Consider the following 11521-nt stretch of genomic DNA (forward strand, 5'->3'; position numbering starts at 1 on the left):
TAAACTACTGTTTTTTTTAGGGAATGCATTTCCTGTGTGATACCATCATAGAATGCTGGGACCATGACCCTGAAGCAAGACTTACTTCTCACTGTGTTGCAGAGAGGTTTAGCCTAATGGCACAAATGGACTGTGAAGACCTCATCAACAATAACACAGAAAAAGAAGACAGCACAGTGGGTCTACCGACAGCAGACGGAGTCACTGATAGGCATGGAAACATCCAGTTAGTAACAGAAGTATGAACACTTTCAAATCTCAGCACACATGTGAAATAGGTCAACATGTGCCCCAAAGACTTATGTGATATAAAAACTAAAGTAGTTCACACCTCTGGGCCAGCATCATTTAGCATACACATGAAATTCACATCTTCTGAAATTAACTATTTGCTCACAACAAAAGTAAAAAACAGTTTGTCCTGTTTTGTTTGTGTCGACATAGTGTAATAATCAATACCCCAATTTACAGTCTCTAATGTATCTTTTTCTGTTTTTCTTATCCTCGTTTCAGTGTTTTCGTTGTAACTACCAAACTGCATTGTATATCAGTCAGCCATTACTAAGTATTAGGTTTAGCACCTCTATACAAATTTTAACAGTTGCCAGGGTCAGGACGTGAAACTTAAAGGATAATAATAATAAAGTGCTAACACATCATTCCGTTATTATTACCAGCAGTTGGTTTGTCTTTTAATCTATCCAGTCCTCTTCAAAACTGAGAGCACACTTTGTAAAGATGTCCATTTTGGAGGAGGGCTGCATATTGTATAGTTCCAGATGACAGTATGATTAAGCAGTATGTGCTCTACCCTGCTTAATAAACAAATACAGGAAACGCACTAGAAACAGGTGAATTTTTAAGGGTATGCGTGAGTGTGTGGTGATGAAGAACTACTGTGGCAAGGATATCCACCCAGAAGTGTAATCCTTGGCTTTAGATGATTGTCACTTTTGAAGTGACACTGCAATCCCATGAGCAAAACTGAGAAAAAGGAGTTGTGGGTGGATGGATGACACTGTCTCTCTACTCCTACCACTAGCTACTGTTATCCAAAAAGCCAGTATTCGAGTTTGCAACAACAATGCAAATACCATTCTCATTATCTGTAGTATGGGAGTAAATACCATTCTTATTATCTGTAGTATGGGAGTAAATACCATTCTCATTATCTGTAGTATGGGAGTAAATACCATTCTCATTATCTGTAGTATGGGAGTAAATACCATTCTCATTATCTGTAGTACGGGAGTAAATACCATTCTCATTATCTGTAGTGTGGGAGTAAATACCATTCTCATTATCTGTAGTGTGGGAGTAAATACCATTCTCATTATCTGTAGTACGGGAGTAAATACCATTCTCATTATCTGTAGTGTGGGAGTAAATACCATTCTCATTATCTCTAGTATGGGAGTAAATACCATTCTCATTATCTGTAGTATGGGAGTAAATACCATTCTCATTATCTCTAGTGTGGGAGTAAATACCATTCTCATTATCTGTAGTATGGGAGTAAATACCATTCTCATTATCTGTAGTACGGGAGTAAATACCATTCTCATTATCTGTAGTGTGGGAGTAAATACCATTCTCATTATCTCTAGTATGGGAGTAAATACCATTCTCATTATCTGTAGTATGGGAGTAAATACCATTCTCATTATCTCTAGTGTGGGAGTAAATACCATTCTCATTATCTGTAGTATGGGAGTAAATACCATTCTCAGTATCTCTAGTGTGGGAGTAAATACCGTTCTCATTATCTGTAGTGTGGGAGTAAATACCATTCTCTTTATCTGTAGTATGGGAGTAAATACCATTCTCATTATCTCTAGTGTGGGAGTAAATACCATTCTCATTATCTGTAGTATGGGAGTAAATACCATTCTCAGTATCTCTAGTGTGGGAGTAAATACCATTCTCATTATCTGTAGTGTGGGAGTAAATACCATTCTCATTATCTGTAGTGTGGGAGTAAATACCATTCTCATTATCTGTAGTATGGGAGTAAATACCATTCTCATTATCTGTAGTACGGGAGTAAATACCATTCTCATTATCTGTAGTACGGGAGTAAATACCATTCTCATTATCTGTAGTACGGGAGTAAATACCATTCTCATTATCTGTAATGCGGAGTAAATACCATTCTCATTATCTGTAGTACGGGAGTAAATACCATTCTCATTATCTGTAGTGTGGGAGTAAATACCATTCTCATTATCTGTAGTGTGGGAGTAAATACCATTCTCATTATCTGTAGTATGGGAGTAAATACCATTTTCATTATCTCTAGTGTGGGAGTAAATACCATTTTCATTATCTCTAGTATGGGAGTAAATACCATTTTCATTATCTGTGGTGTGGGAGTAAATACCATACTCATTATCTGTAGTGTGGGAGTAAATACCATTCTCATTATCTGTAGTGTGGGAGTAAATACCATTCTCATTATCTGTAGTGTGGGAGTAAATACCATTCTCATTATCTGTAGTACGGGAGTAAATACCATTCTCATTATCTGTAGCACGGGAGTAAATACCATTCTCATTATCTGTAGTGTGGGAGTAAATACCATTCTCATTATCTGTAGTGTGGGAGTAAATACCATTCTCATTATCTGTAGTATGGGAGTAAATACCATTCTCATTATCTCTAGTGTGGGAGTAAATACCATTTTCATTATCTCTAGTGTGGGAGTAAATACCATTTTCATTATCTCTAGTATGGGAGTAAATACCATTCTCATTATCTGTAGTGTGGGAGTAAATACCATTTTCATTATCTGTAGTGTGGGAGTAAATACCATTCTCATTATCTGTAGTGTGGGAGTAAATACCATTCTCATTATCTGTAGTATGGGAGTAAATACCATTCTCATTATCTGTAGTGTGAGAGTAAATACCATTCTCATTATCTGTAGTGTGAGAATAAATACCATTCTCATTATCTGTAGTGTGGGAGTAAATACCATTCTCATTATCTGTAGTATGGGAGTAAATACCATTCTCATTATCTGTAGTATGAGATGCCTTTGTCTTTTACACATTTTGCATGAAGTGATAATATTTCAACTGTTAGTTTAAATTGGAACAGACTATGCTTTTTTAATATTTTTGGCCCAATGTAGCTGACCATCAACTTCTCATGATGTCCCTCCTCAGTTTTGGATGCTGAGAGTCATCTGACCCCCTGCAGACCTTATCTGCGCTTTTTGAGATCTTCATATCTACATTTTTCCATTTGATACTACAAAATGAGGTGTGTTTCATTTACTTTTGTCCTTTTTCTTGAGTAAACACAGGTGTGCTAATGTAATTGTAAGTGCATTGGTGAAGCAGTGCTGTAGTTTCCATTTCCCTTACTGTGTTATCTACTGGAAATCTGTACAAAACATTTTCTAAAAAGCTATTCTTATGGTATGCAGCTAGTAGGTGACTACAAATATGTATGACATCAGTTTATAGCTGCATTTTATATCACTGTTTGAAATCAAAACCTTAAAAGGTAGCAGGATGAGACTTTACCTGCATGTTTGCAGACCATCTTATATTACAAATCATGTAGTTCAATACAGCTGAGATGATCTTCTGAAAAACACATGCTTTCCCACTGATATGTATATATCAGAAGGAACAAGCACAATCAATAGCTTATACAAACACAGTTCTAGATAACCTTGAACATGACAGGATCGATATCTCGCATCCTTCATGCAATATCTAAATTTCATGGTTTAATGCACTGATCTTTTAAGCTTTCTCTTCAGTAGAAAAATACATTATACAGAGTTTCTATGGCAACAATATAAAATAAGATGGCAAAAATATATGAATTGTACTTGGCAATGGAAAACATACTATTGTTCGTATGACTAAAATACTATATTAACTATAGCCACAAAATGATGATACATCTATATAAAACAGAGATGATACCATAACGACACATGACATGGCAATATATTATGAGAATCAATGAGCAAATGGCTAATTGATCTATTGCTATTAATTGCGACTGAGTACAATACCTTAACTGCCAAAGCTGTATAGCATTTATACAATAGAGACAGAAGTAATCAAAATAGTGATAATCACTCACTAATAAGTAAAATAATACATTTACTGAGTTATTAAACAAATACACAGTAACTGTGCTGGGCGCATACCAGAATAAATAAAAAAATAACATTTCTTTTGCAAACAGACTGTGAACCTGTAGTTTCTGTAGCATGTTGCAATGCATATCTGATTTAAAAGGGGGCACATGACTTTAATTAAGGGAAAATGAAGTTACTGGGTCTCAGCAATATTGAGTGCATTCGAGCAGTGTCAGATCAGGCATACCATCAACATATGGCTGTATTACTGCGCTGTTTAGAAGTATAAGACGGTAATGTTACAATAACATTCTTCCAGGATTTAAAGAGAAATTGGTGGATCAGGCATAAACACTTTTGTCAGAACAGTTAACTGCGTCTACATTTCTTTCATTTGACATTTATATATTCATTCATGTGAAATTGTAGCATTTCAGTAGTATATGAACTGTGTGAAAGAGCAAGATAATATGGTCTGTACTTTTATGAGTTGTTTTTTGCAACATGCAACCAGGATACTTTGAGTTAATTCATAGCATCAAATGGATCTTTGAAAGAGTTTTTAACAATGCACAAAAGTGAGCCCTCAGAAAAATACACTGTAGAAATCAGACCATCAAATCCTGGGTACTTTCACAATGTTTTACTTACAAGTTCATGACATAAGTTTAACAGAATATGAATTCTGGGTGTAGGAGGTGTACAAACTGGGCCACATCAGAGTTGTTTTGTATCTTCAAATAGAACTTATTTCACAGTTTTCCATTAGATGAAATGAACCTTCAAAAAAGTAAATTTATATGATAGTTTTGCATACTACAAAAGAAGCATTGTTAAATGCTTTTCCATAGTCTACAATCCGATTCCTCAATTGTACCATTTTGTATTATATTTGCATAATTATTGGGAACATTTTTTATATCTGTAGCATCTTCTACACTGTGTGAACCATCCTTATTATATTGTTTTAATGTGAAGCACTGAACTTCAGGAGTTAATTTTCATAAAATGCACAACATACACGTCTTGCAAACATTTTTCATGAGCTAACTGAATTTTAGTAAATTTTATAATGTATAAACTAACATCGAAATATATGTTATATTTTTTCAATATACAAACCAGATTTTGCTTTAAGTGTAAGATATCTGGGCATTTTTGCACTGAAGAAAATGACATGTTATGGGTCGGATTTTGCAATTTTTAACTTCTTAAAGCATTCTTGTATAGAAATTTTCACTGAATGAAACACGCTTTTATGATATGACTTTTTACAAGTACATTTTTAACTTTCACTGTGTTTTTTTATATGAAATAAACTATTATGCTCTATCCTTGCATATTCACTCTTGACCCTCATTAAATGGATTTTACTGTATGCAGAATGAATTCACCAGAGATGTCCATTTGCAATATACAATAATGATTCTAGAAAGATGGTTTCCAGCAACAGAAAATGGATCATGAGAATAATGTACCTGCACTACACAATCTGATCCACCAAGTATAGATTTATGTAAACCTTGGAGAGTTCTTCAGAAAATAATTAAGCAATAACCCACAACTATGTGTTGGTAATGCTGGATTTACCAGCACTTGGTGTGGTTTGATCATACGTGATCAGACAGAGACAAACATGGGTAAAATCCAGCATTACCCACACCCAAGAGTGGGTTATTGCTATTATACAATGACATTATTTAAGAAAGAAATTGCTTACCTTTCATAAATAATGTCTTTGTAAAATGGTGCTGTAGTGTTCCTCTACTTTGTTTACCCATTCTTCCGTGTTTTCTGATGTACTGCGCATTCATGTAGGACTCACATTCCCACTTGCACAGTATATCAGTGCTGTTCAGCAGAAGCAACTGAGGAAAAAAATTATCTCTGTTACTTTTTTTTTTTTTCCTATTAGTATGAGGGAAAAATGGGGACCTTTTCCAAAAATCCTAATAATTCGGAGGAATGACAGTCTGCTGAGATTGCACAGAAATACAAGGAAAATCAGGTACATTTCTGTTTTTTACTTTGCAGAATGCACCTGATTTTTATTATATTTGGCCTGCCCCCTGTAGCATATATCAATAGAAAAGTCTAGCCACTCAATGGTACTTCAGAAGCCAGACTTTTTTCTATTGGTATATATTCGATTTACAACTGACAAGTGTGGGACTGACCAATCAGCATGTACATTTTTTAATACTAATGAAAAGGCATGTATAATTCAGAATAATGCAGCATGTGTTGTTCGTGCATGCAGCTATATAATTTGATTAAGTATGCCTCAAGATAGTCATTCCTGTAACTTTAATTTACTGTAGGTTGGCAGAAAAAGTTTTCAGGGATACACATATTTTAATACATACTGGTTCATGCATTGAGCTGAAAATGCATATGTTAATGACATAAAATTTGAGTTTAGAAAATCAAATTTATGAAATATTTTTGTTACAATGTTCAAAGTGAACTTGTGTGGATCTTTTTGTCTTGTGTAGTGAATGGGTGGAACTTAGCAGAAGACAAGATCATGACAAAATACACTTTAGAATACACAATCCAGCAGTTTTCATTTTTCATACACACCCACGTATAAATATATATATATGTGTGTGTGTGTGTGTGTATATATATATATATATATATATATATATATATATATATATATATATATATATATATATATATATATATACATACATTCATCTGTGTCTAAGTAAACACTACAAATTTTCTGAAGTCTTAAACTATATAGATACTGTTTTTGTCAGACCTTCCTATTCATAGTCAAAAAGATTAAGACAGCATTCATATGTACTTTACTTCAGTTGTTTAATTTTACTTCTCCCGTGGTTTCATTATTTCAAACTGGAATACTAAATGCTGCATTTTCTCTTGTCCGGTCAGAAATATTGGATTATAATGAACATGTTAACTTGCAGGCTAAAACACACAGCAGCATGTCATTAACAGGATACTAACGTATTTTAGTTCAGAAGTACTGTAGCACTGACCCCAGAGCCTATCAGAACAATCAGTCCAGCATTAGAATAGGGGGTCTCTGTTCCTATTCCTCAGATACTTTAAGCATTTTCAAAAGGGTGAAAAGGAGATTTACTAAAAATATTAAAATAGTAAAACATCTGTGATCTGTAAATAAGCTAAAAATACTGAGACTTTTTTCTAATTGCTATAAATTATACAGATACAATCACACATGGATCTTTCTCAATGTACATTGAAGAGATGGCAACTATATTTGACATTAAATTTAACAATGCTAATAAAAGAACAATAAATAATTACTTGATATGCACTTCTGCTGCTAATAGTAAAAAAAAAATTAGGAAGCTTTAATTTTGGAGTAGCCATTCAGTGGACTATATTATCACTCAGGATCTGGTAAGACGAGGCTCTGACTTTATTCAAAAGTAAGCAAATTTAGGATTTAGGAGGAAGATGTACTAGGATAATCACAAATGGAGAATGGCATCCCTTGAACTCATAAGAGCTCCGAAGTTGATGCTGAGAAAAAATGCTGAAACATTTGCTTGCTACATGTGGTAGTACTATTTGTAGGATTGTTGTTTAGTATACCTTTTGTACTCCAAGACTGTAGAGTCTCAGGAAGTGAGATAGATAGATAGATAGATAGATAGATAGATAGATAGATAGATAGATAGATAGATAGATAGATGTAAGTTATTGTTGTTTCTCTGAATCACAGGGACACTATAGTTGGAATAATGCAGTTAGGGAGTATGCCTGTGTAATCTCCCTACATATAGAATGCAGGAGGTTTGAGTCAATGCAAAAACATTTGAATTTGCATGTGGTTTGTTTTTGCAGAAAAGTATATTCCATTGTGATCACTATTAGATACATGTTTATACGCTCAGGAAAAGAGTTTCACACTTTGAGTGTCAATCAGCTGCTATCTATGGGGATTTAAGTATTGTTACTTGTTAACAGAGTAAATCTACTAGGCACAGGTTCCTCTTTTCAAAAATTACAGAAATCACTGTCCGGCTAAGTAACTTGTTTAGAGTCATAATAGGTAAATGGAAAAAGGAAGAAATTTATTAACTGCTCATAACTTTAATCTTCTACACTAAATACATGAGTAGCACAATGAGACACTTTCTAGAAAGGAAAAAAGTGCAACATGCTATATTCCTGTTTTATGTAAAACGGCTTTACTTGGAACAGTAACTTTTTTTCCCACAAACTTGCATTTCCAGATTCCACCAAACTTCACTTAAATACTGTCAATAAAAGTAGCATCTACATATGTAAAACTTCTGTTAGACATATCTAACAGCTGTCTTCTCTCGTCTCCCCTTCCTCCTCATATCTCAAGAACTAACTCCAAGAAATATAGCGATACACATATAACTGAAATTTAACTGTTTTGAGAATAAATGTAATGATATCAGATGCTACTAACCTTCTTCACAATACATATATATGTCCTTTACACCCCACCTGCAGCCACATATTACAGTAAATCATGGAATTAGTCATTAGTAATAAATATGAGCATGAAAAAATATGCTACACTGTTTCCCTAATAAGTGCTTAATTCAAAGAGAAACGCTGTGTTCATAACAGGGAGTAAACGTTATGCACTGCACTGCACTACAGCCTTGAGATATCCTGCCTGAAATATTTACTCCAGACACATTCCTCCTTTTCACCAAACTCTTCTCCGAAATGTCTGACTTTAAATAACTTCCGGATACATTAAAAACTGTAATCTGCTGACTGCTGTACTCAAAACACGTTAACATGAACTTCAGGGATTTCACGTTTTTAACTCCAAGATGCTACATCTTCTGATGTCCAATAAAATATGAATAATCTTGTTATGACATGATTCAAATGTCTCCTTTGTTATGGGTCACCCATGAGAAAAAAGGAGGGGGTTTTGTGCACTGATTCAGATCATGTTCTAATAGGTTTGACATTCACCTATGATAACAAAGACATTGTGAACATTTTTCATAGCAATTGGAATATTCTTATGACTGACCCAGATGTGGCATGGCTGGTGCACGAGAGGCCTCATTTTTATTACAAGAATTCCTTACCTCTCAAACAAATGTTGTGTTACCCTAGGAGTTCCTGTAGTTTTAATAAGGAATATTTATCCTTTGGTACATACCCCTGTGGAAGATGTAATTTCTGTCCTTTTGTTGATGGCTCTAATAGCTTTTTATATCTCCGCTCAGGACAACTGTTCAAATTTAAAGTTACAGCTAACTAACACCTGTAAAATAATTTATTCGGCTCACTGCACTATATGTACTGCATTTTATATAGGGAAGATGAAAATACATTTTGTTGACAGAATCAGAGACCACCTATACTGCATTAGGATGTCTAATGAGACCAGTGCATTAGCTAAGCAAATTATACAAGCAGATGCTGCCCACGTTTATGTTTATGGCTATGGATTCTATTGTTCCCACAGAGTGACTAGGTGATGTTATTAAAAACAGAGAAAGCAGAGCTGAAATGGATTCTTAACTTCAGGTCTGATTGTGAAAGTATCCAAGGAAGCATGCAGCTCAGATAGAGACTGTAGTAAACTCTAAGAGCTGTGAGCAAACTTTCTATGTTGATGGTGTCTCTGTGATTGCTGAAACAGTTAACATGGTAGACTAGCATTTGTCAGCAAAGAGTGAAATATCTTGTACTGTACAAATTAATGGGAAACCTGTAGAACTTAAAGTAGACAATAGTTCTAAGTGCAAGTGCACAAAACTTGTTGATTATAGTGGCGAAGAGATTCAAACTGATGGCACAGTAGGTCTTTCATGCCATTCTGCTGGAAACAGCTATGACTTGCAGTTTTACATAGTAAAGACACATGCAGTCACTGTCTTAGTCTGAGAATGGGACTGATTTCATTTAATAAAGAGGTTCACCATATAAGTCTGAATAACAGCAATAGTTTTACACAGAATATTTTTGGGGAATATGCTAATATTTTCAAAAACGAGTTTGGTAAACTTCCAGTCACATATTCCATGAAGTTAAACCATGAAGTAAGTCCAGTTGTCAGACTAGCACACAAGATTCCAGTAGCAATGCAGAGCAAAACTAGACAAAATGGTGAATTTAGATGTCCTTACAGGAGTAAAAGAACTGACTGAATGGGTATCCGCCATGGTCATAACTCATAAGAAAAGCCCAGATGATATTCAAATATGTAAAGTAATGTCTTTCAGCTTTTCCCGGTTAGGGATCGCCACAGCGGAACTCCGGTCCGCTAATGATATGCAGTGGATTTTTTACGGTGTCGAGGTTCTAGCCCGACACCCAGCCTTCAAAGAAGGCACACCCATTCACGCACGCACCTACCTGGATGTTTTCAATGTCACTCGACCATGGGGAGGACATGCAGACTCCACACAGAAGGTTCTCCAGCCGAGAATCGAACTAGAAAACCTCTTGTTGTGAGGCGACAACACTAACCGCTGCACCACCGTCGGAATCGAATATGTATTGATCAAAAAGACTTAAATAAAGCACTTGTGTCCTCATCCCCCGATGTCTACAGTAGAAGAGGTAGCTGCTCTCATGTAAAATTCCACTGTTTTGTCAGTCTTAGATGCAAAAATTTTGTTTTGGCAAATTTCACTGGATCGCAAATCTTCATTGTTAACAACATTCAGTACACCATTTGGTAGATGCAGATTTTTGAGAATGCCATTTGGAAACAATTCTGCCAGTGAAGTCTTTCAACATGCCATGGAACAAATTATTTCTGGTTATCCATGTGCTATTATAGCAGACAACATTATTATTGGAGGCAGTGGTGAAGAAGAACATGATAGAAATCTCAGGAAAGTTCTAGACCATGCACATGAAGTAAATCTTAAACTGAATCCTCAGTAATGTAAATTCAAACTGAAAAAAGTTACTAGTGTGGGACATTTGTTTACCAGTTCTGGCTTAAAACCAGATCTGTCTAAGCAAACAGCAGTTCTTGAGAAGCCAGTTCCAGAAAATGTCACATCTTTACATTTTCTAGATAAGGTCATCTATTTAGGAAACTCCATCAGAGATTTGACTGAGCTTTCTGCCCCATTACATGACTTGACACATAAAAATGTAAACTGGTCCTGGTAACAACAGCAAAGTGCATTTGGTATTCTGAAACAGAAAATTGCCAGTCCACCCACACTGAGATGATATGATGTTCACAAACCTGTAACTCTTTCTTGTGATCCTTCGAAGTACAGCCTTGGTGCGTAAACTATTTAGGAAACTCCATCAGAGACTTGACTGAGCTTTCTGCCCCATTACATGACTTGACACGTAAAAATGTAAACTGGTCCTGGTAACAACAGCAAAGTGCATTTGGTATTCTGAAACAGAAAATTGCCAGTCCACCCACACTGAGATGATATGATG

General features: G+C 35.2%; 2 protein-coding genes across 2 annotated transcripts in view; one reads left to right on the forward strand and one right to left on the reverse strand.

Annotated features, from left to right (window-relative positions):
* LOC122804856 (TGF-beta receptor type-2-like) overlaps positions 1–261 on the forward strand; it is a 1261414-nt gene extending 1261153 nt beyond the window's left edge. The window contains exon 9 of the mRNA XM_044075019.1: positions 21–261. Within this exon, the coding sequence (XP_043930954.1) occupies positions 21–245 (225 nt within the window). The 3' untranslated portion in view covers positions 246–261. The remainder of the gene's footprint in view (positions 1–20) is intronic.
* A 777-nt stretch (positions 262–1038) lies between these two features.
* LOC122804005 (putative uncharacterized protein DDB_G0282133) lies at positions 1039–5883 on the reverse strand. Its single transcript, XM_044073687.1, has 3 exons — positions 5823–5883; positions 2216–3019; positions 1039–2129 (listed from the first exon to the last, which is right to left on the reverse strand). Exons 1-3 carry the CDS (start codon positions 5881–5883, stop codon positions 1039–1041), a joined length of 1956 nt encoding a protein of 651 aa, XP_043929622.1.
* Between the last annotated feature and the right edge of the window lie 5638 nt (positions 5884–11521).

The sequence above is a fragment of the Protopterus annectens genome, chromosome 6.part0 (assembly GCF_019279795.1).
Source record: "Protopterus annectens isolate FY-2018-M chromosome 6.part0, PAN1.0, whole genome shotgun sequence".
Lineage (NCBI taxonomy): Eukaryota > Metazoa > Chordata > Ceratodontiformes > Protopteridae > Protopterus > Protopterus annectens.

What these genes read in the sequence shown, in the direction of transcription:
- LOC122804005 (XM_044073687.1), bottom strand. Translation starts at nt 5,883, where the DNA reads ATGGGTAAACAAAGTAGAGGAACACTACAGCACCATTTTACAAAGACA. An exon ending in AAAGACATTATTTATGAAAG is followed by an intron (nt 3,020 to 5,822) that starts GTAAGCAATTTC and finishes CTCATACTACAG; the next exon opens with ATAATGAGAATGGTATTTAC. An exon ending in CACTACAGATAATGAGAATG is followed by an intron (nt 2,130 to 2,215) that starts GTATTTACTCCC and finishes TCCGCATTACAG; the next exon opens with ATAATGAGAATGGTATTTAC.